The 23,429-nt window shown below is 33.8% G+C and overlaps 1 protein-coding gene across 1 annotated transcript in view; it reads right to left on the bottom strand.

The window, feature by feature from the left end:
* SEMA3E (semaphorin 3E) overlaps window positions 1–23,429 on the bottom strand; it is a 267,673-nt gene that overhangs the window by 16,320 nt on the left and 227,924 nt on the right. The window contains exons 6-16 of the mRNA XM_036863545.1: window positions 22,196–22,315; window positions 20,996–21,138; window positions 19,816–19,930; window positions 19,312–19,381; window positions 16,314–16,458; window positions 13,957–14,179; window positions 11,072–11,163; window positions 8,799–8,840; window positions 6,914–7,080; window positions 2,253–2,320; window positions 604–743 (exon numbers count right to left, since the gene is read on the bottom strand). Of these exons, the coding sequence (XP_036719440.1) occupies window positions 604–743; window positions 2,253–2,320; window positions 6,914–7,080; window positions 8,799–8,840; window positions 11,072–11,163; window positions 13,957–14,179; window positions 16,314–16,458; window positions 19,312–19,381; window positions 19,816–19,930; window positions 20,996–21,138; window positions 22,196–22,315 (1,325 nt within the window). The remainder of the gene's footprint in view (window positions 1–603; window positions 744–2,252; window positions 2,321–6,913; window positions 7,081–8,798; window positions 8,841–11,071; window positions 11,164–13,956; window positions 14,180–16,313; window positions 16,459–19,311; window positions 19,382–19,815; window positions 19,931–20,995; window positions 21,139–22,195; window positions 22,316–23,429) is intronic.

The raw sequence follows: 23,429 nt of genomic DNA, 5'->3' as shown, positions 1-23,429 counted from the left end.
ACTAAACCTGCTTAGAAGGATAAAAGAGCTGATGCCTTTTTTTTGGACAACAGTGGAACCCCTGATTTGATGTCTCACATATGACTTAATAGCTTTATCAACAACTGGTTTAATGTCGCTGCTACTGTTGTTTCAATTCTATTATCCATGTGTCTAAGATATGTGTGATAATGGTATTTAATTTCGCTATTTTTCTAAAACATTGCCTTCCTTGGGTGATACAATTTGAGACTATAATTTTACAATATGACACTAAAATCATGAAGCCAAAAAAAGCTCCTAAGTTAAAATCTAATTCTAGGTTCCAAATTTTATTTATACATACATACATAATTTATTTATATATCTCTATAAATATAGATGTATATAAAAATCTACATGTGTATTTTAAAACCTTTATATATACATATACACATATACCTATACACATATATATTTATATGTATATAAATCACACATAATAAAAAAAAACCCCACTTTTAAAATGACAGGTATAGCACAAGAGATTGTTTAATTTTTAAGTACCCAAATAAATCATCATCCATTTACTGATGGCACACTGTATGCAAGACACCACGGTGTGAATGTGCAGCTATGAATTACCTCCTCTTTTCTTGTGTCGTGTCCTTTCTGCACAAACCAGATAACTTTTGCTTGTAAAGATCGCGGGGTACATTCCAGCAAAGTACTGTTGTTCTCTATGCCATAGGCCAATCGCTCCTCAGTCTTATCCAAAACATCTCCTATAACATAAATGTTAACATCAGCCTTGAGACTTTGATTTTACTGGTAAACAATATTTTTTAAAGATTCTTTATTCAGACCCCTATAGCAAAGTGAATAACTTTTATTACTCATTGTTAATTTCTATACAGGAGTTATTTAGGGAGAGTAGCATACCAAAATCTAGGCATTAAAAAGGCACAGCAGGCTATGGAGTGAGACAGAAAGAAGTACCTGGAAGTTTGGTTCCAAAGGATGTAACAGTCAGATCAGTAAGAAGGTGCATCAGTGTTAAATTCATGGAAAATCAGTGGCAACATCCACTGATAAAGTGGGCAAGAGAAGGTGAGCACAAAACAATTAAGCAAGGCATAGAACTAAAATTCATGGTTACAACCAAAAGCAGAAAGCAGAAATTGAGGAGATATGGCACTACATAAACACAAGTGTGAGCGTTATCTTGACAATGGACTGCACTTATCCAGATATGGGGCTCCTGAAGGAAGAAAAGAGGACGAAACTGAACTAAGGACTTTGTGAACCAGAGCTTCTTCATTATAATCTGTATTTTGGCCCAGAAAGGCTCTCACTGAACTTGAACTCAAATGGGCATAGAGGCAAGTATACCTAACTGCAGTTTGGAATAAAAGCAAGTGGATTTATTCTTTGTTGTTTCAACCAAGATCAAATTCAGTACTAGATCCCAGGATTTTTTTTTCTATGTCTGAGTCCTCCTTGCATTCAAAACTGACCCCTAAATTTCCCTAAAATTATAATGCCACCTTTCTCTAGCTAATATTCTCAGAGGCTTACATCTTGCATCAAATCCTGAATCAGCCTGGGGTCTAGCAAGTTGATCCCGGACCACAATCTCTGGACCTGTGTATAAATACCTCTGGTCTCCCAATCATGGTGCCCCTTCCTCCTGTTGCTTCCTGGTGAGCGCAGCCTGTTCACCAACTACCATCATGGTGTAAAGAGTCAGGACGGTGTTTTTCTGTCTTGTCTGACTTCTTTACATTTGTCTACAGCTAAAATTTTGTCTCTTCCTTTACACATTGGACCACCTACCACCTTTCATCAGAAACCCAGTGAAAGAGTCGAAGTTTTTCACTTTATTCTCTCCAAAGCTTAGCAGGTGACTTGATTCAAGTTAGATCACTCTTGATAAAATCACTGTAAGTTATAAAAACACAGTGAAGATATTCCCAGGGTTGAACTGGTGAAATAAATCCTGCAAATCACTGTGGCATCTGCCACCTAAAGTATGCAGCATTTTTGTTCTAGGAGTCCCCTTCTTGAATTCTAACAATAAAGCTTGGTGGGTAGATAAAACGTTTTCCTAATTAGGAAAGATTATATATCAAATGCACAAAATCTTAACTACATGGAAAACCAGAATACTTTCAGGAACATTGTTCTAGTGTGTATCAATCACAAAGAAAACAAGGACCCTTTTTAAGAAGCTGGCAGTTTATCTTCAATGCACACTCTAAGAAACCCATGGCAATCGATTTTCTATGGATTACCGACAAACTGCTGTCCAAAGCACTGCTGAGCTGCATTTCCATGCCGAACATCTTGTCTGCGGAATCGCCTGAAAGTAAGTAAATGCATTTAGGAGATGTTCAGATTTCAATGTTCCAGACTTTAAAAGACAGCCAACCGCATTAAAGTTTCAAGTAGTATTCTGCTACTGAAAAAATTGATCAGTCATACGAAACCAGGATAAAATCCAAGTTTCATAGTTTTCCATATTTCCATTGAATGTTATTCAATGGATAAGATCTATAGAAAACTGTTTTTTAAATCGTCACATGAGTTTGATTATAATTCCAGAAGGTTCTCTTTACATTTCGTTAAGAATTTAAACAAGAAGTCTTCTAGTTCAAAATGAGTGTCTTGGGTGGTAAAGAATGTGTGCAGATAAAGACAGTGGGATTTGAAGCAGACTACCTATTTGAGTAAAAATGCATAAAATTCCTATCTATATTAAAGTGCATTAAGTAAAGGTATTTGGATCCAAATATTTTGTTCTACAGCCATCATGATCAATATGATTGCTAATAAAAATAAACTAATAATATACTCAATTTACTTTTATTCAGTTATAACATTTAGAAAGTATATGCCTCTACTGAATGTGATGGTGCATTTACCTATTTAACAGGATGTCTTACATATAGTGGAACTCAAGAAATATTGTATTTCTCCTCAATTTGCCTCTAATAGGCAAATACGCTTCTAGTATATTTTCATGTTTTATAGTTCGCTTAGACATATAATTGACAAATGACAATATTCTTTACCCATGGAAAAAGAATTCCAGACTATATACCATGTTCCAAATTTGTAAGCATTGTTCTCAAGAATTAAACAATAGAAATTATCATTATTAGTACTGGGAAGCTAAAATCAAGATCTTCAGCATATTAATTCAGATTTGAGATAAAAACAGAAGTATTACATAAAGGCAGAAAATACTACTTGCTTCTCTAAATCATGGCATATCTTCAAGACTGAGGGAAAACCAGAAGGCAAAACAGAAGTTTTACCCCAGAGGGAAATTGGTGAGACTTCCAGAGTGATAAAGAGATGCTTTAATCATATGCAATGATCAAATCTGGAAAAGGGAACCAGATTCAAATCCCAATGGCACCACTCATGTGCTGCAGGAACTTATACATATCCCTCGCCTTTCCTGGTTCTGTGTAAAATAATAATATTGGTAAAATAAAGTTGGGCTAAATGACCCCTAAATTCCACTCTCAATTTTTTTTTTTTTTTCATTCTAGGTTTTCCTCATGGTCACCAAATAGTGATATTGGAACGTTATTTCAAGAGATGGAGTGCTTTCTCACACATGAGTTCAGATCCTAGTTAAGAACTCAATACTTAAACAACCATTGAAGTATTTCCCTATATTGAAAGCTAGGACAGATGAATATTTCCAATCGATTTTTAGGATTATGACCTCTGTGCGAAAGCATGTTTAAAAAAAGATAGACTATTGATTAGAAAACCTGACCTAAAGACCTGAGATTTTACAAAGTTAAGATTAAAACTGCCACATGGATCATTCTACTGAGCTAAACTGAAAATAAACATTGACAGAAAAGTAAGGAGCAAAATTTAAAAGTTTTATGCCTCTATATTATTTTATACTAGCGTTAACATCTATTATACAACTGATAGCAGCTCTAGATGAGAATAAAAGGCTGTTGTTAATTCCTCACTTCACTGAGTATTGCTTTGGTATTGGGAATCCCAAGCCTGCTGAGCAATAATGAATAATGGAACAGGAATAAATCAGTGAAATGGGAAATAGGTTCCACTTTGCAGAAATGATATTGTATCATATTTATTATACAGATGATGTGAGAATAAAGGGAACTACAATCAGCTAATACTAGATAAGCACTGTGGATAGATGTACAAAAATGTTGTTTAAAATCACTGGAAACATGCATTTAAAAAGAAAGATATCACATTCTCCAATAAAGCTTCAGTTCATTTTATACTATCCTAAAATAGCTGTTCTTTACTTCAGCATTTAAAAAAAAGAGTGTATTAAAAGCAAGAGTTTTAGAAAGGTTAAGCAAAGTTGTCTTTTATTCTCAAAGTCGCATATTTTTCTTATATCTCTTGCCTCTTGGAAACTTTTAAAGAGAATGCTGGAAATAGACAGAATACAAGAGCAAGGGGGAAGAAAAAGACCTAGCTCTAGAAATTATAGTGTATTTTGGAAGACTATTTTAAACAAGTGGTTTGAATTGCGAAGTAATGTTTTTCCTCTGTTGACTCATTTTCACTCCGTGAACAGAAGAGTATTTTAATGACCAGTTTTCAATTTCTGCTGCTAGTCAGATCTGAAGCAAAAACGATCTGCTATAAAAGCAAACTATTTTCCCTTTATGTCTGGAACTTATCCAAAAAGTTCTCCTCCAGGGGTGGGTGACGGTTCACAAGAGTGACGCTACTGGAAGATCTGCATTACATGTCACCGAACTGAACTAATTCACTTGAGTACGGCTCCTGACTCCAGCATCTCACTCCTTCCTGTCTATGATTTTGCCCATTCATTTAACTTTTTCTAAATAACTCTTTTTGTCCACCCTTTTAAATACTATCTTACAAACTTGTGCATGTACAATCTTACAAGATGCACTGTATACCAAGACATACTTAGCTATGGAAACTGCTCAGTTAAAATTCTTCAACGCTCTTGCATGCCTAATACAAAACCTTGCTATTCAGAAGTATTTGATGCAAGGCTTGTAAACATATTGATTGTTGCTAAAAACAATAGGGTAAATAATTTTGTTACTTTTGGTAAAACTACCTTTCTGCCCTTAGATCCTACCACTTCACTCCTAACCTATGGAACTACACGGCTTTCCCAGAACATTCTGTGCCTCTGTACAAACAATTAATTCTCTTTAGCTGGAATCTCCTTATATCTCTACCTTTAAGACTGAGCTCAAAGGTTGGGTTCTTTTGAGAATTAAATAATGTGTTATGTGTATTGCACTTAGTCCAGTACCTTACACATACTAAGTGCTTAGTGGTGAGCTAGCATCCTTATTTACAATCCCAGTCTCCACTTCAGGTTCTGATTTCCTACAGACAGGGGGCTGTGATTGTTTCTTCATACCCCTTGAACACAGTACAGAAACTGGCTTAATGAGTGAATAAATCATAAAACAATATTTTCAATTAATAACATGGCTATATTCCTCAAGAATTGCTTTCAACTATCAATAAGCATTTGTACAAAATCAATTAACTCACTCTATTCTTTAATACAGTTGGTAAATTATAAAGTTCACAAATGCGCTCTCAAAGCATCTTTTTACTATCTGCTTAGTATACCTTTAAACACTCAATGGAATGTTAACTTAGCTAACGTCAAATTAACAAAAATTTGAATTAGTGACTAAGTTTTTTTAAAAATGAGATTCTACTATACATGTAAACTTAGAAAAATAACAACTGTATTAAATTAGATTAAATTCGATTTTGAAAAAGGTTTAAAGAAAAGTAGCCCAAAGTGAAAGAGCAAGAGTAAATGAAATTAATAAAAGTTGCTTTTCAGTAGGGAAACTGTATATGAGTCTATATTTTTGCTTTATATTATCTTTAGTCACTTTATCAAGTGAAAAAGATAATTGCTTATTCTATAATAAAAATATTTTCCCTTATTTTTCTCCCCAAAGAATGCACAATTTCTTCTGACTTGAGTGAAGAAAGATCCTTATTCTTTAAAATACTTTCTGTACCTCAAGGTCTCCTGTTCAAAGAATCCCAGGATTTACCTCCTCTAACAAGTGGCAATGACCCCACTGAATTGTAGATATTAGAGTTTGGAGGTCTTTAAGTACCTTTCATTTGTGTTGAATTAAATCACACATTTCATTAATTATACAGGTCATGCATTTGCCTAGGAGTTAAAATATTCACTTTCAAAATGAAATAAATGAAGACCAGCTGGTCGGGAGGACACAGGGCAAATGCAGGATGTATTTTAGAATTTATTTATTTATTTTCCTTTTAAGTCTTTGAATTCCTCATGTGTGGGGTGGCTAGCCATTTCCACATTTTACGTTTATCTAAACTGGTTTGATGTCTTGCAGCAAAAGTTTCAGGAGGGGGAAGAGCTGATTCAAACCTGGAGGAAAAATAAAACCCCGGCAGCCTGCTCAGCCCAGGCTCTACACAATAATTAATGGGAGTTATTTTTCAGTAAAATGTGGAGTTTTCAAAACTTATATTATGAACAAAATACGACTATGATGATTAGGAGGTTGGGATTAACGTATAAACATTACTATATATAAAATAGATAATCAACAAGGACCTACTGTATAGCACAGGGAACTCTACTCAATGCTCTGTAATAACCTATATGGGAAAGGAATCTGAAAAAGAATAGATATACCTAAAGTCTATGTACACCTGAATCAAGCTGCTGTACACCTGAAATAAACACAACATTGTAAATCACTATACTCCAATATAAAAACAAAAAAAACAAAGTTACTTTGGAATAAATGAAAAATCACTAAAAAGAAACAAACAAGAAAAAAAAAACCATGGTTATTTTCATGGAATGGGTACAAAAAGAAAAGAAAATAGTGTTAGGTTTGTTTCTCTAAATCAGCGAAAGATTCCATGGAAGACTCTGTCTCACCGTTTTGCATGTGTGCTTGTTGGGTAATACCGGGAGCAGGATATGCCATCCCAGGCGCAGTAAGGGTCTCGAGCCAAGCAGCAGTCTGCACAAGCACTTCCATACATGTCACACTGATGGAATCTGACTTGGGCCACGGCAGAAGCAGATCCAATATAGAGCTGTTGCTACAGACATCAAGGAAGAGAGAGGCCACTGGTAGAAATGGACAGAATTCTCACTGAGCTCTTACACCTGGATTTTCACATTCCTACACAATTGCCTCTGTGGATACTCACTTAAATGACTGCAGTTACTCAAGACAGATAATGGAACACTGATACTTTCATTTTCTCCAAGATCTGAAACACTTTTACAGGCTTGGATGCATGAGTAATAAAATTGCTAGAGCAAGGCTGACAAAAATCTCCAGAAGTTGACTATTTTTTTCATTATCTAAGTAGAGTCTTTTGTCATCTAACATTGTAGGTCTTTTTAAAAGATCTATAGGAATGTCCAGTAGGAGACTGGAAAAGTAAATGGTCTTTTTTGCATTTTTAATTGAGACACAAATGACATATAACATTATATTAGTTTCAGCTGTACAACATAATGATTCGATATTTGTATATATTGTGAAATGATCACAATCAGTCTACTTCACCGCCCTCATCACACACTACAAATCTACAAATTTATTTTGTGATGAAAACTTTTAAGATCTACTCTCTTAGCAGCTTTCAAATACACAATACAGTATTGTTAACTATAATCACCATGCTGTACATTATATCACCGGGACTTACCTATTTTATAACTAAAAGTTTGTACCTTTTGATAACCTTCACCCATTTCACCCAGCCCCTGCCTCTGGTAACTACCAATCTGCTCTCTGTATCTATGAGCTTGTTTTTGTTGCTGCTGTTGTTGTTTGCCAGTAGTTCACATATAAGTGAGATTATATGGTATTTGTCTTTCTCTGACTTATTTCACTTAGCATAATGCCCTTAAGTTTTATTCATGTTGTCACAAATGGGAGGATTTCTTCCTTTTTTATGGCTGAATAATACTCCATTGTGTGTGTATATATGTATGTATATATGTATGTGGGTGTGTGGGTGTGTGTGTGTGTGTGTGTGTATATAATTTATTTATCCAGTCATTCATAGATGGACACTTAGTTCATTTCCATGTCTTGGCTATTGTAAACAATCCTTCAATGAACATGGGGGTGCATATACCTTCTTGAGTTAGTGTTTTTGTTTCCTTTGGATAAATACCCAGAAGTAGAATTGCTAGATCATATGGCAGTTCTATTTTTAATTTTTTGAGGAACCTCCATACTGTTTTCCATAGTGGCTGCACCAATTTACATTCCCACCAACAGTGCACGTTGACATATAACATGTAGAAAAGTGATGTAGATATATATAGAATGATGTGGAATAAACTGTAAGATATGTTATTAAGTAAAAAGTAGACGTAGCAGAACAATCAACATCACATGTTCCCATTTGCCTAAACATGAAAGGTTATTTATAAATAAATGAGGCAATATATGCAACAACTACTTCTGAAGAAATTTACACCAGAAGCTGGTTCCAGTAAAGTAGAAAAGAGGTTTGTGTTTCATTGTACACTCTTTTGTATTACCATCATTACCATTGTTTTTTGCAAAAACATTACCAAAAAAAAAAATCATGGAATAAGGTCCTATCATGGTTGTAGAGGTAAATCTACTCTTGTCTACCTTTCTAAAAACAGAAAATGCAGAAATCTATTACCTGTAAACCACTATGTATTTTTGTCAGAATAAAACTGTAACTTGTTAATATATAAGCACACATACTTAAGCTTTCTATCCTTTGACCTTATCTGATATATAGAACACACACACACAACTTACTCTCTTTGATGAAATCTCCATAGAAATAATAGGAACTGGATCCTGAAAAATTAAAAAAATATGTTTCCTTTTTAGGAATAAAAATATAGAAACATACCTTAGTGTGGTTATAAATTACCTGAAATCATACTAGGTATGTGAGTTGTTTCCTGCCAAGCAGTCTACAGCTTTCATTTTAGTAAATCAAAAGGAAAATACACTTAAATAAAATATAGCCTTCTTTTAAAAAATATTTTCTAGTAGAGTAGGACAAAATGTGGATGAGAAAAGTAGTGAATAATCTAAGCATCTTATAGTTTGTCTCTGGATTACAATTTTTGTGTTTGCATTTGAATATTACTCATGCTCTGGAAACTCAAATATCCTTAAATAAAATAATGAAGTCAGAGTGTTCTTTCTTATAAAGAAAGTTGAACCATTAGAAGTAAAACACTTACGTCTTTGAATAGGTCTTATTGCCAATAAACCATGTGATCTTTCATTGTTTTAACCCAGGCCTAAACAAAATACTTTTCTGTTAGAGTTCAATCTCCATGAACCCAGAACGCTTTGAAAAAGATGCACTGTCATCATCACTGTCTTAGAATTGCACCAGAGGAAGGATGAATCTACACGATAGTTTGAGAGCCTATGTGCAATTCTAGGGACGGTGACTGAGACGACAGTGTCTCTAAGGACACCACAAACTCAGTCAATTCTGCAAGTGGAGAAGCCATAGGCAAATGGGATCCGCTCTGTGGATAATTACCCTTCAAACAATTATTTTTTGAAAGAGAAAAACTGATCCTCTCTATTAAATCTTTTAAAATATTTTAAACTACAGAACCATTTATGCAGGCATGCATTTATTCATTCAGAACACAATGTTTCTTAAGGGTTTATATGAACAAGACATTGTGATGAATGTGGTTAATATGACAGCTATGATTCCTAATGTGAAATGAAATCTTACAGAGGTCCAATACGCAAAATAAACAAAAGCATAGCTGCTCTGGTTGAGATAAGAATGTGGTTAACTTTGTGCACAGCTATGGGGAATCTAATCTCCAGAAGAGCCAACGTGAAATACACTGTTTCTCATCAAAAATGTTTTCATATACATTCATCACCTACATACACAATCTTCATTACTTGCAGACTGTGTTCTTGCACATTTGCTTACTTGCCAAAATTTATTTGTAACTCCAATATCAATACTTGTGGTGTTTCGCAGTCATTCACAGACATGTGTGTGCTCAGAATGGCAAAAACTCTGAGTTGCCCAACGTGTACATTCCCAGATGACGTCGTTCAAGGTGACACCCTGCCTTCTTGTTTCAGCTCTCATATTGTAAACAGGTATCCTTTTCATGGTCTATTTAGTGCCCCATTTTCATACTGTTGTGCTTTTTGTTAGTGATTGTGCTGATTAAAAGGCCCCTAAGCATAGTGCTGAAGTGTTGTCTCGTGTTCCTAAGCTCCAAAAGACTGTGATGTGCCTTATGAAGAAAACATGTTTTAAATAAGCCTTGTTCAGGCATTAGTTATAGTGCTGTTAGCCATAAGTTCAATGTTAAGTAATCAACTATGTATACTAACTAAGGTGTCTTTAAACAGAAACACACATAAAACAAGATTATGTATCGAAAAGTTGACAAAAATGTCGTGACTAGAGACTCTCAGGAACCTAACCCTATAGCTCCCCTAGGAGCAATGATTACTAATTAATTCAGCGTTCAGGGTGACTTCAAAGACGGTAAGTGCCACAAATGTTGAGACTTACTGTGTGTGTGTGTTTGTGTGTGTCTGTGTGTGAATATGTACAATTGTTTGTGTCATGTCTAATCTTTCCATTATCGTTTTGTAGTTTTCTCTCTTTTAGTAAATTCTCTGTGTAAACTGCATGCCATAAAAAAGCAGTCTACTTACCATACCACAAAGTCCACAACATGAAATCTACTGCTATTTTTTAACTGTCTATATCGATAGTAAATTTGTTCAAGATGATACATTGCAATAATGATTCTAGAATTCATTTGTGGGATAAGTGTCTTTTCTTTATGTCACAGTTCATACAATGAAATTCTTTTCATGCTCGGTAAATACTGGCCTCTTCGTCTGAACAGTCTATGACAATCAAATCGATGTATCAGGATTTTAAATCATTCTTCAATTCATTCTGAATTCACAATATACCTGTTAGAAAAAAACTGACGTAATGTTTTTCCTATTTATAACTCACTTGCAACTGTCTGTAATACATAAATGTTGGCTATATTTTTTACTAAAAATACCTTGAATATCTGAAGTTCTTCTAGAATTACTTCTTCCATTGATTCTGTTTCTTGGTTATAAATCGTGATTACTTTCAGCATGATTCCATTATCTGTGAGAAAACAAAAGAGATAAACTAGAAGCTTTGTCACAATCTGGTTTTCAAACAAGTAAAAACCATGGAGAGACTATAAATTCAAATAAGATTTGAAATCTAGATGTACAAAACATTGAATCATTGCTATTGCAAACACTATGACTACTTATATATTCATATTCATTGTTTCAAAAATTTGATTCAAAAATCCAGTTAAAGGTTCAGAAATCAAAATGTCTTTTGGAATTAATGAAGTATAAGACAGATGGCAAATTATTCTAGCTTCTTCTGTGATGTATGATAAAAGAAAATTTTTTACCTAAAGCTACCTTCCCTGTAAGAAACTATACCTTTAATCTTATGGAACCTTCCAAGCAACACACTATGGAAATTTTTATATATATATATATATATATATATATATATATAAAAATATAGATAGATAGGCATATAGATAGAATATGTTTATATCTATATATACTTTTATTTTTTCCTTCCAGTTTTAATGAGATATAATTGACATACAGCACTGTATAAGTTTAAGACATACAGCATAATTATTTGACTTACATACATCATGAAATGATTATCACAATAAGTGAACATCCATCATCTCATATAGACACAAAATAAAAAGAATTTTTTTCCTTGTGATGAGAACTCCTAGAATTTACTCTCTTAAAAAGTTTCACGTATAACATACAGCACTGTTAATTATATTAATCATGGTGTACATTATATCCTTAGTACATATTTATCTCATAACTGGAAGTATGTATCTTTGACAACCTTCATCCAATTCTCCCACCCCTCACCTCCAGTAACCACAAGTTTGGTTATATACACTTTTAATAAAAATTTCAAGCATACACTATTGAGAGAATAGTATATAATGAGTCCTCCTGTACAAACCATTTAGCTTCCATAATTATCAATAATTTTATAAATTTATATTCACCTTTTAAAACTCCACATTATTTTTATTATTCCTGATATTCTGAGCTTGTTATTTCTAATGAAAAATTTAATATGACACTAATTTGCTTGTAAGAAAGATTTGGTGTAGTGGCTAGAAATAACTTAGGGAAAAAAAGCATGTTGGAGGTTCTGATCCAAGAGTTTCTATGGTATTTAAGCAATTTGTTTAAAAATTATGAAATCTTGCGGTTGGGTTAATAAAATTTGATTAAAATGAAACTAATAACAATTACCTGTATCATACATTAAAAGGAACCAAAATTATCATATCAAGCACACATTATAAATATCCCACAATTATTATATAGAGTAAAAGGCAAAGATGAAACTCAAATTATCAATTTGCAACCAGTGATTTTGCAATAAGGTCTATATAGCATTAAAGCAAGTGTCTGATAAATTTGGGGAAAAATAACTATTTTGTGGGATTTTCCAATGCTGTACTCATCACACATTTATCAAATATGCTCTTTGTGCTGAAAAACTGTGGTTCAATATAACAATATCTTTAAGTTAAACATAGGTTACAAGAGAGTGTAAGTATATACCTGATATTTCTGGAATTCTCTCAAATAGCTTTGGTCAATCTAATAAAAAAGTATTTCTGAAAACATTCTTGGACTTATATATGACTTCTCATTTAAAAATAACATACTTTTTTCTATGATTAATTTTATCAAATATTACTCTTGCTTATGGAATTCTTTTTTTTTTTTTTAACTCTGTTGGATATCACTATAAGTGAATTCATGGCCAGGTAACTTTAACTTTGTTAAAGAAATCTGATGCTTTGTTAATCTTGAACCCACAGTGTAGAGCACATTACTAACCTCCTAAAATAAATGAATAAAATACAGCCTGCACCAGAGATCAATTTCTGGAAATCCGATTAATATCTCCTTACTTAAATCTTTGATTTTTCAGAAAGCATGACTGGAAAAGCTCAAGCACCAATATTAATACTATATCCCAATTCCTGATTTGGGCATATGCAATGTCTGTTTAGAATATGTCAATGATTAAAGTTAAGTATGGTAGACTGTTTCCTCTTCTAAATAGGATCTGCTGTAGCAATTACTATGATGCATATGAAAAAAAAAGAAATGATCATTTTAAAGATCCTTTAAATGACTATATAATTTTAAAGTACTTGACAGAATTTGATACATATTACCCTGGATGCTAAAAGATTCCAAGTTCTCTTCCACAAGCTAGATCTAATGCATAGCATTAACTGAAATTACAAATTTATTTGAAATATTCACTTTTAGCATATTTATTACACTTTATTAATGCAGGATATTATAGCTTTGGTCTAAAATTTTATCTCCATTATGTGTAACACTTGTCTTGTTTGGTACGCATGGTTGACTTCTGACGGGACCTGATAAGCATAGTTGAGATTACAGATTTAGGTGAAATTACCTAAACCTCACCTAAAGACTGAAAAATCTTGAGACCCTGTTGAACAGCCAAAGGTAGCAGTGGACCTGGGGGAGTAACAGGAGAACTATCCTTGTATGGCACCCTACTTCCTCTATGAGTTCTTTTTGGAACCAACATTGTTTATTCATTGTTCGTTAACATCAATTACTCGTTCCTTTGTGTATTCATTTGTTCAAATGTATTAAGTATTGACCATGTATCAGGAATTATGTGCTGTAACTGCTCCAAATCTTCTCTTCCATTGCAGTAGACAGGTAGTATGTAAATGAGCCAATGTGGGTCAACCAGGGTTTTGTTGATAGGTGGGGTTTTTTTAATGTAATAATGTTATTGATTTTAAGGTTCAATTTAAATGTCTCTCTGAGTAGTCTCTAATCTCTTTACCTGTCCCAATGAACAAGACATCATATTGGCCATCCTCGGCTTCCACTCGATCCACTGCTATTTGCTTCAGGTTATACTTTCCATCTGTTTTCACCAGTATTGGTTTTTTATGGGCAGGTTTTATGGGCTGGTACATAAGTGGATGGCTTCTTGCAAATCTGACGGCATCATCAGGGTAGTCTTTGGTGGTTCCGTACCTCCCTCCATTCACTTTGCTGGCACACTGAAATACAAACGGATGAATTTTTTTCCCCTGAAATCTAAAGAGCAAATTTATACTCAATTATGAAAAAAATTACAAAAACTGGGTATGTTCAGTTAATCAACTGTGCATTTAGCAATATTTAGTAACCATATATTCTTCATTACAGAAATAAAATCTGCATTAAAAATTGCATAGAGAGACTGAATTATTTCAAACATGCAGCAGTAGAAATAGACAGATAGTAGTGAAATCCTGAAAAAGTAAAGTATATGTAATATTGGTATAGTCTAGAGGTAATACAAACATATAACATTATAAATATTCTAATTATTTTTCCTGCTTCTAAAATTTATTTTTCATATTTGTAAATTAAATTTTAATTTGCTATGAACAATATATTGTTCATAGCAAAACAAAGAGACTCTTTATTGTGCTAAATCTTCCCCCCAAATTAAGAATCACAACTGCACAATAGCTTTCCCGTTATTGATACTATGATTGGTGATGGTTCCAATTGGCTCACTGACTACAGAATTTTAGTGCTGTAACACTGAAACCTATTCAAATTCCATCATTGTTAAATAAGGAAAAACCCCTCTCTGTTCTACTGTAATCTGTATGAATTTATATTATTTTTGTATGAATTAGACACAATAAATTGAGAAAACCAGAAATATTTGCCATAATGTGTCTCAATTCTTAAATCACTGACTCTAAAAATAAATGTTCAACAGTACCTAAGTTACTTCTTGGAATACCTTTAACTGCGTTGATTCATGCTTGTTATTAAGCGCTCCCTCATTTCACATATTTTCCTCCAGAACCAGCAGCAATTGCAATGATGACCTTGATAAAAATTTTCCACTTCAGAGTATAAATACAGTAGTTTAGTAATCAGATTCTGCAAAGAGGGCATTTTTAATGGTTTGTTTTAAAAATTTGGGCCATATTTCTCAATTTGGCATGAATTTTTCACTTGAGTGTATTTTCATGATATATAATTGGAAACACTGTGGACCAGCCTGGAAGTAGTTCAGTAACCAGTCACTTCCTCCAAATCTCCTTTAATACCATGTGGTTTCAAGAAGCATTTCCAGCAAAGCCACAGGAGTGGGTTTTCTCCATTTAAATTGTAATTTCAATCAATAGAGTGAAATAAAATATACTTTATGTCTTACTGTAAGTAATAATTCTAAGGTAGTGAGAGAGAGTGATTGTAATGGTAAAGCCTTACACTTGTTAATGTAGGTAAGCTTTGTTTCCACTTTGAATTTTGGCTCTGCAAAAATGGTTTCTACTCGACTTGCAAGCACTTGTGGAATCAGCCTAGTGTTGGGTTTTCACCAGCTGCTCATAATAGTGTAGACGGTGACTTGCATGACAAGTTCAGTATTTGCTCTCCATGGACAGCAGATACAATTGATGCTACACTTTCCCAACCTAGTTGTGTACGGGACATATGATACAAAATCATCCTCATCATAATCATCATCATGTGTGCAATTAAAAGCACAAAGTTTGAATGGCTAGTTAGGGAGAATCTTAGTAGTATCAGTTAAGAGGCAAATGGTGGAACTTCTTATTCTCTAGCAACACAGCTGTATTGTCACTTTTCTTCCAGAAGGCTAGCAAGGATGGCAAATGGGGTGCTCAGAATTCTGAAGAGCCAGAGAAAAAGCTTCCTCTTGACATGTTAAAGTGAGAAGTAGGGAGAAAATTTGGCCTAGGGAACTGAGAGCCTGACTCAAATATTATAATATAAAAATTTGGTAACATTCTCTTGCTTGGAAATCACATGTGGCACTAATTCTTCTGAAGAGGCTGAGAGGAATATGATGCTCATTTCACTGGATATTTCTGTATTCACCAGTACCCTTAAAAATAAAATTTTAGTGAGACCTACATAGATAGCTAAAATATCAACAATAATATATAGTCTATAATGCTAGATTATATTCTTTTCATTAAATAACAAGCATACATCTTGATGTAAGAAGTAATATTTCTTTACCTTGCAAGTAATCAAGCATATTTTTAGGTGTTGAATTTAACTATTTCATGCTAATTTAGTAAAGCATCTGAAACAATGAACAGAATATTACTAAAAGAGTCTTTAAAAAATAAGAATACTTTGTTAAATGCCTAAACTTACAGAACCAGGTCTTGGATAAGGGACTTTTCCTTCATAGAGTGACCAGTGGTATTCAGGTCCTTCCTTATGTGCATATGGTCCATTAAAGGCTGCCCGGATACTGGACATGTGATAGACACATATAGCATGCCCTCTAAATATATTACTAAAAAAAAAAAAAGATAAGTTACTATTCTGGAACAGACTAGGAGGTCACCGAGTCAAGCCCCACAGACAACATAGATAAGGATGAAGTCTTTTGGATAAAAGACTTGCAATCTCTTAAGCATAGGAAATTCTAGAGATATTAACTATTGCAGTATTTCAAGTATGGAAACTCCAAAATTTACCATTTTTTGCCTATTTATTATAATAAATTGAAAATGACATTGTTAGAATCACAAAAGCAGTTGTGTCACTTCATTTTTTCCAGTTAAATCTTATTTTTTTTATTGAAGTATAGTTGATTTACAATGCTGTGTTAGTTTCAGGTGTACAGCACAGTGATTCAGTTTTATATATATATATATATACACACACACATAATTATACACACACACACACATATACACATATATATACATATATATATACACACACATATTCTTTTTCAGATTCTTTTGTGTTTTTATATTTTTTATTAAGGAAGATTTGGCCTTAATATTGTAAAGATTCATTCCCAAGTTGAGGAAGGCTTTATCTCCTTGTACGTTGTCCTCTCTTCCAAGTAGACAGTGTTTTCCTATTCTCCATGCTGTTAATATTGCTATAAATTTTATTCAAATTTTACTACTTCTCTTAGTGTATATGATCTGAAGAACAATTTAAAGTCTAAAGAAAATTTGGGGCTTTGTTTCATTCTTTAGCTTGGGGTCACGGAAACATTAATAAGCTTGCTGTATATTCCTTCCTTCAGGTCACTGAAAACAGTGCTATAGTGGAAAGGTTTACTGGGCTGCACCAGATTAATTTTGAGAAAAAGACTTACATTCTACAAAACTCAGATTCTTTACCTGCAGAACTACTAGCAACTGAAATTATTTTTTTGATAAAAATTTCTACTTGTTGCAGATAAAGACAGTAGTTGACTAACTACAGCAAGCTTTATTGGGGGCATAAGATTCTGCAAAAGGACATTTTAGAATGATTTGTTTTAAAGATCTGGCTGCATTTCTTAATTTGGCATAATCTGAATGAATTCTAACACTTCCGTAGCCTCCTTATTGTGAGAATTAAAATAATTAGTTTGTGAAAGTGCTTTGCAAAATGCAAAGTTTTCTGTAAGTGTAACATTTCCTACATTCTGAGACACCTGTAGAACAGCAGTTATGTTACTGTCTGAGAACAGCAATTCACACATTTTATAACACACCTTGAAGCAATTGGAAATGCCTGCAACAGTGAGAAAACCAGAGATAGTCTTCCAACTAACGTGGCAGTAAACCTTTGATCACCATGCTACGATACCAACCTTTACGTCAGGTAACAGCTGGCAAGCCTTTTTCTCACAATTACGTATAAATTGAACAGTCAAAATTGAAATTATGGAAGAAAATAATGTCTTGTCTTTGAAATCTCAGACAGATCCATTATGCTATCATTTATGAAAGCAGCTTATAAACTGATCATTATAACCCATAAAAAAATCTATACTGATTATCCTATAGCTTATATTTATCATATAAAGCCATGGATTTATCATGCAGTGTACAAATTCTTCACTGGCATAAGGCAGAAGATGAAGTGTAAAAAGAGGTTAGGGATTTTCCAGGGACTGTGATAGCTACCAATGTACATTAACATCTCCTCGCATCACGGAATAACTGATAGCAAAATTGTTTCCATGTTTCTGTGCTGAAGAAAAGGTCTCCTTACAATAGCAGGATACTTATTGAAAGAGCTTTATTATTTTTTTTTTCAAAGTGAGCGTAATAAACTACCTGCTGAAAAAGTAAACAAAAACTATGTGGAGAGATCCCAAACAAACAAGGTATACATGGCTATAGAACAGTTTAAGGCCAATGCAATGCAAACGAGGAACTGAGTAATATCGTTCTTTTCCTGTCAAGAGAATTGAAATATGTTCTTTATTTCTCATTCCAGCCATATCATCTCCACTCTGCCTTATTTGGAAAGACACTCAGGAAATTATATATATAAACTTTCAACCAAAACTGATTCTAATAATTTTTTCATTCATGTATCAACACACATGAAATATCTGATTCATTTTTCCAGCACTCTTCAATGGATACAAAATACAAAAGCATAAAAGAGAAAAATACTAGATCATAAGCCCTAAACTTGAGCACCTTTTTAAAATTTAAAACTCAGAGGGTAAATCATAAATGTGTGTTCTCTAAGAATCTACATAGGAGCAAGACAACCAGAGTAAAGGAGTGAGCCAAGCACTCTGTGATTAAGGAATCAAGGAGTGTTTCAAGAAGATGGCAATTGACAAGTATTGGAAAAACTGATATAAATCAGCGTTAGAAGGGAAAGTAGATAAATAAAATCACAGTCACAGGGAAAGCAGACACTGGGATTCTGACAAGGTATTATCTTGTCAAAAGCAGAGTCAGTGGGAACTTAGACGAAAAACTTTCAATCCTGAATGGGGAATAGTTGATAGAGAGCCTTGAAAGCCTGACTTGGACAACTGTATATGATGATTGAAAGAATTATCCTAGACTCTATAGCATGGAACTAGTACCTTAAAAACTGTATGAGGAAAAAAAAATCATTCTGTTGTAGATCAGAGAGGGAAGAACTTAGGACACTGAGCATAGGAGGATGCTGGTACTTCAAACAAAAACAAATAAGGATCTGGATTGAGACTGTGGCTTTAAACATCAAAGTACAACTGCAAACACAGGAGAACGAAGAGAAACTGGTGACTTATAAAGTATAGAAAGTGAGAATAACACATTGGTCAATAGTATTTTCAATTGCATATACGGTGAAGGGGTTTGGCATCCTTTGTTTCACGATGTTTTGACTGATCATATAAATTTCTCACCTGGTAGTGTTGAAGAGTCCAAATATCACTGGGTTCTTATGATCTCTGGTATGCAGCAAAAAAACATCCTCTGAAACATTAAAGACCATTATGTTACTTAATATGTTTAGCCCTCATTGCATGTGAAGAAAATACATTGGCATAAAATAGTTTAGAACCCATGATAGATTTTAAGATATATATTTCCATATACAGTCATATGACAATGACCAAATCACAACATAGTGAGACTGATGACTGTTCAAGATGACTTTGAGCTGGGCCTCAAGGAGGGAACTAGAGGCGCCGACTCTAAACTAACAAGAGAGGGTCTTTCTGTTCCCGCAACTCCCTTGTCCCATTCGTGGACCTGGCCAAGATGAAAAGAATAGAAACTCGCTCTAAGTTAGATAGAAGTCAATTACTGCAGAAAGCAAATTTTCCATATGTGCTAGAAACAATGAGGGTTATACAAAGAAGCACATATATCGAAGAGGAAAATTTAACTCTCCCAATAATATTTACCTAATTCATCAAAATATGTATCAATTCCATTCATTCCTGGTACTGAGCAAACCAGTCTAGCTTTCAGGAAAGTGCTCCACTTGTTCACTAGTATTCTCTGTCCTCCTACATCGTTCTGTAAAAAACAGAAAGCAGGTAAATGGGTACCCAGAGAACTTTTACCAACAACAGATTTTGTATTATTAAACCTGCAGATGGCAAGAGTTATACTTCTTTTATTTAATATGAAAATTTGAGCATAATCTTCAAATAATATTAAAGATGCAATTCCCCATAAACTTTTTCTTTAGGTTTGCACATTCTGCCTTGTCAGTGTACTTTCACCCTGGCCCATTAAATACAGTTTCCAGGCATTAAACAATGTTAGTAGAGAGTAGAGTACACTTTCCTAAATAAAGTAGTAAGTTTTATGATACGGTAATGTTTATTATTATTTTATTGATAAATAATCCGCTTATCTCAGAAGTACAGAAGCATCCACTTCTTTTTCTTATTTTAGGGAAAAAGCCTTGAAATACAAACACACAAGCACACATACACATAACAGGCATACATATTTGCACACACACACAAAATACGTATGTGTGTATATGCGAATATATATACACATACGTATATACTGAACATACATATAAACATCTTCTTAAATTTATTCAAATACCTTCTTAAATATCAAAATAACTTCACATTTATAATACTATTAGCATTCTCTCAATATATATGGCCACTTCAGTTGGTGATGAATGTTCACAAAACAACCTATCCGACTATGCCCAACAAACTATATATGTTTTTCCTACAGAATCAACCATCTGAATTGTTGAAACATGCTTATGTAAATTATTTAGAATGTGGATTAAAGAAACTAGCAAGATTTTGGTGAAATTAACTTTTAAAAATGGAGCTCAAACTTCTGTGTAGGAAGAAGTATAGCCTAATTATAGGCCATTTCTTAGTAGGGCTTTGAAAATGGAGAAAATCACACAAAATGCAAAGCTCTTTTCAGATTAAACTTTCAGTAGATATGAAGTCTGAAGACTAGATAGTAAATACCAATTTTAGGGCGCCTAACAGAATAGAAGAAAATACTTTACAGTAGAAACCTACTATAAAATGAACAAAGGTCTGACCATTAATTGTGAGTTAGGCAAGCTTAGTGAGAGAGGAAGGCGGTCCTCACCACGCAGAGTCGCCCCACTCTGGTGTAAATTGCCTGGGCATTGTTTTCTGCCTCCAGGGCCTTCTCCGTAAAAAAGAAATACACTTTGTTGTCATCTCGGTCTTCATTGTCAGGGATCATGTACGAACCTACAAATTTTGGTTCTAGAGAAGTAAAAAATAGAAGAAAATGAAATAACTATTACAACAAAATAAGTTAATATATTTACCTTGAAATTTTGTACTAAACATTACAATCATGTAGCTATCTCCATATTCTGTGCAAATCAACAATTTTTAAGAAATGTTAGGGTATTTAAAATTTAACTGAGTTGGAGGGAAATAAATCAATTTCAAATAGCATACATTATAGACCTGAAATGAATTCAAAGAAGAACAGATTAGGAGCAGCATGATTATAATCTCCATAAATTTCCTCCCATATATATATGGGAGGCATATATTAAAGTCAATATAATATATGTAAAATATTTTAGCAAAGAAGTCTATCATTATTTTTTAATTCATAAATTATCTACCAGTCCAGCTCATGGAAGACCAGTTTAAGTTTTTGTATTTGTAATCAAAGGGATCTGAGGGAATGACCTTTGACTGATACGGAATGTCAAATATTTTAATGATAAAATGCTGCCAATAATGATTATGCACTCTAAAGCTTAATAAAAAGGCTGAAAATAATGAAACCACTCACTATAAAATGACTTTAGTCCCTAGATATACCAATGTGCCAAAATATAAACATGATTCCTTACAAAGGATTCTATGTAAATGAATGCCTAGTGATTCTCCTAGAATTTCATTTGTCTCTCAAGTACAATGTGATCCTATTAAAACAAGCAAAGCAAAGCAATCAATTCATGCAAAATTATACCAACTGACAAGAGAAAACAAAGCAACTATTGGATGAAAGGGGTTTTCACTTTTCATATATTTGTCTTCTTCATTTAAGTCCTGATTTCTAACTATTGCTATGAGGGTAATCTGGTTGTATAATAAAGCTGATCCACTCTGCTATAAAATGATATACATATATCATATATAATATTTTAATTCGGGAATATTGCTAAGGAAAAAATCCCTGAAATTTGTGAAAACTATAAATTACATTTGTATTGTTATCATTATCAAAATGGCAAGTTTCCCGTGAGCTCTGGACTTGCTTTCAGTTCTGATTTACATACGCTTTTCTCCTCAATCCTACCTTTCAACAGGCGCTCGTCATCGTGCTCAGTGCGGATATGAGCCAGTCGCCCCAGGCTCCTAAAAATGGCAGCGTCTCTGCCCCAGTAGTCACTGTAGAGTCCAGCAAACAATTCACTACCTGCATGAAAACATCAGATAAGATAAGTCAGTATTCGTTTCTGGGTCTGATGACAATGTATAAAACCACAATTACAATAAACATATCCAGGTTTCCCGTGTATACGGCCTAGTGAAACGGATACTACTGCTAAGAGCATAGATGATACAGGCAGACGGCCAGGGTTTGAATTGTGACTCTGCCACTTACTAGATGTGTGAACTTGGGCAAATTGCTTAACCTCTCGGCGCCTCAGTTTCCACACTTACAAATAGGGGAATAGCACTCAGAAGTGTTGCTAAGAGTAAAGCATTTAGAAGAGTAGCTGGCATATGCTAAGGCCTACATGAGTATTTGATAAATAACCTGGCTTTATGGTATTTTAATAAACTTCTTTTAACCTTCATATCATCAGGGTATTAGTATTAGTACTGGTATTAGTATTAGTACTGGTATTATATGTGAGTCAGCTAACTCACATTCTTCTTGTAGTAAGAAATTGCTTCCATCAACATGATTTTAATGCAGGAACCACAAAGTCTGACAAAGCTGTATATAATCCAAATAGTTGCCATTTAATTTGTAAGTGTGTGGCTTATTTAGACAGAAATGACAGAAAGAGTTCATAATTTAATCAGGCAGTCAAGAGAACGAATGGAGTTAGCTGCAACATGTGGTGGAGGTCACAGACTTAAATCAGACCAAGGAATACACAAACGTATGCAGGATCTCAAGCCATGACAACATATCTTTGGGGCCAGCCAGAAAGAAAGACATTAAAATTGCTCGCAAGAAGAGAAAAAATAATTAACAAAAAGAGAAATAACATAATGATATAACTAGACCTCCAGAAAGACCAAAACCTCTCAAGCACAGGAACTTGGGGTCCTCTTTCGTCGAACTGACAACAAAAGGTAACTGGTGTGCTCCTCACTGAGGCCAGAAGGATTGTCCTGGGCATATGAGGCTCAAATCCTATCCTGGGCTAAAATCTCTGGCCAAGAAGCAGATGATAGCAACAGATCACTGGATATAGCAACCTCAATTTAGGGTGACAAAATTATTTTCTTAATGAGTGTCATTTAACTGTGGTCCGGTTTTAAAATACAGACGAGTATACTAAAAGTATACTCAA

This window comes from Balaenoptera musculus, chromosome 9 (genome assembly GCF_009873245.2).
Source record: "Balaenoptera musculus isolate JJ_BM4_2016_0621 chromosome 9, mBalMus1.pri.v3, whole genome shotgun sequence".
In the NCBI taxonomy this organism is placed as follows: Eukaryota; Metazoa; Chordata; class Mammalia; order Artiodactyla; family Balaenopteridae; genus Balaenoptera; species Balaenoptera musculus.
The sequence above is the reverse complement of the archived record's forward strand: the minus strand, read 5'-3'. Positions and strand labels throughout refer to the sequence as shown.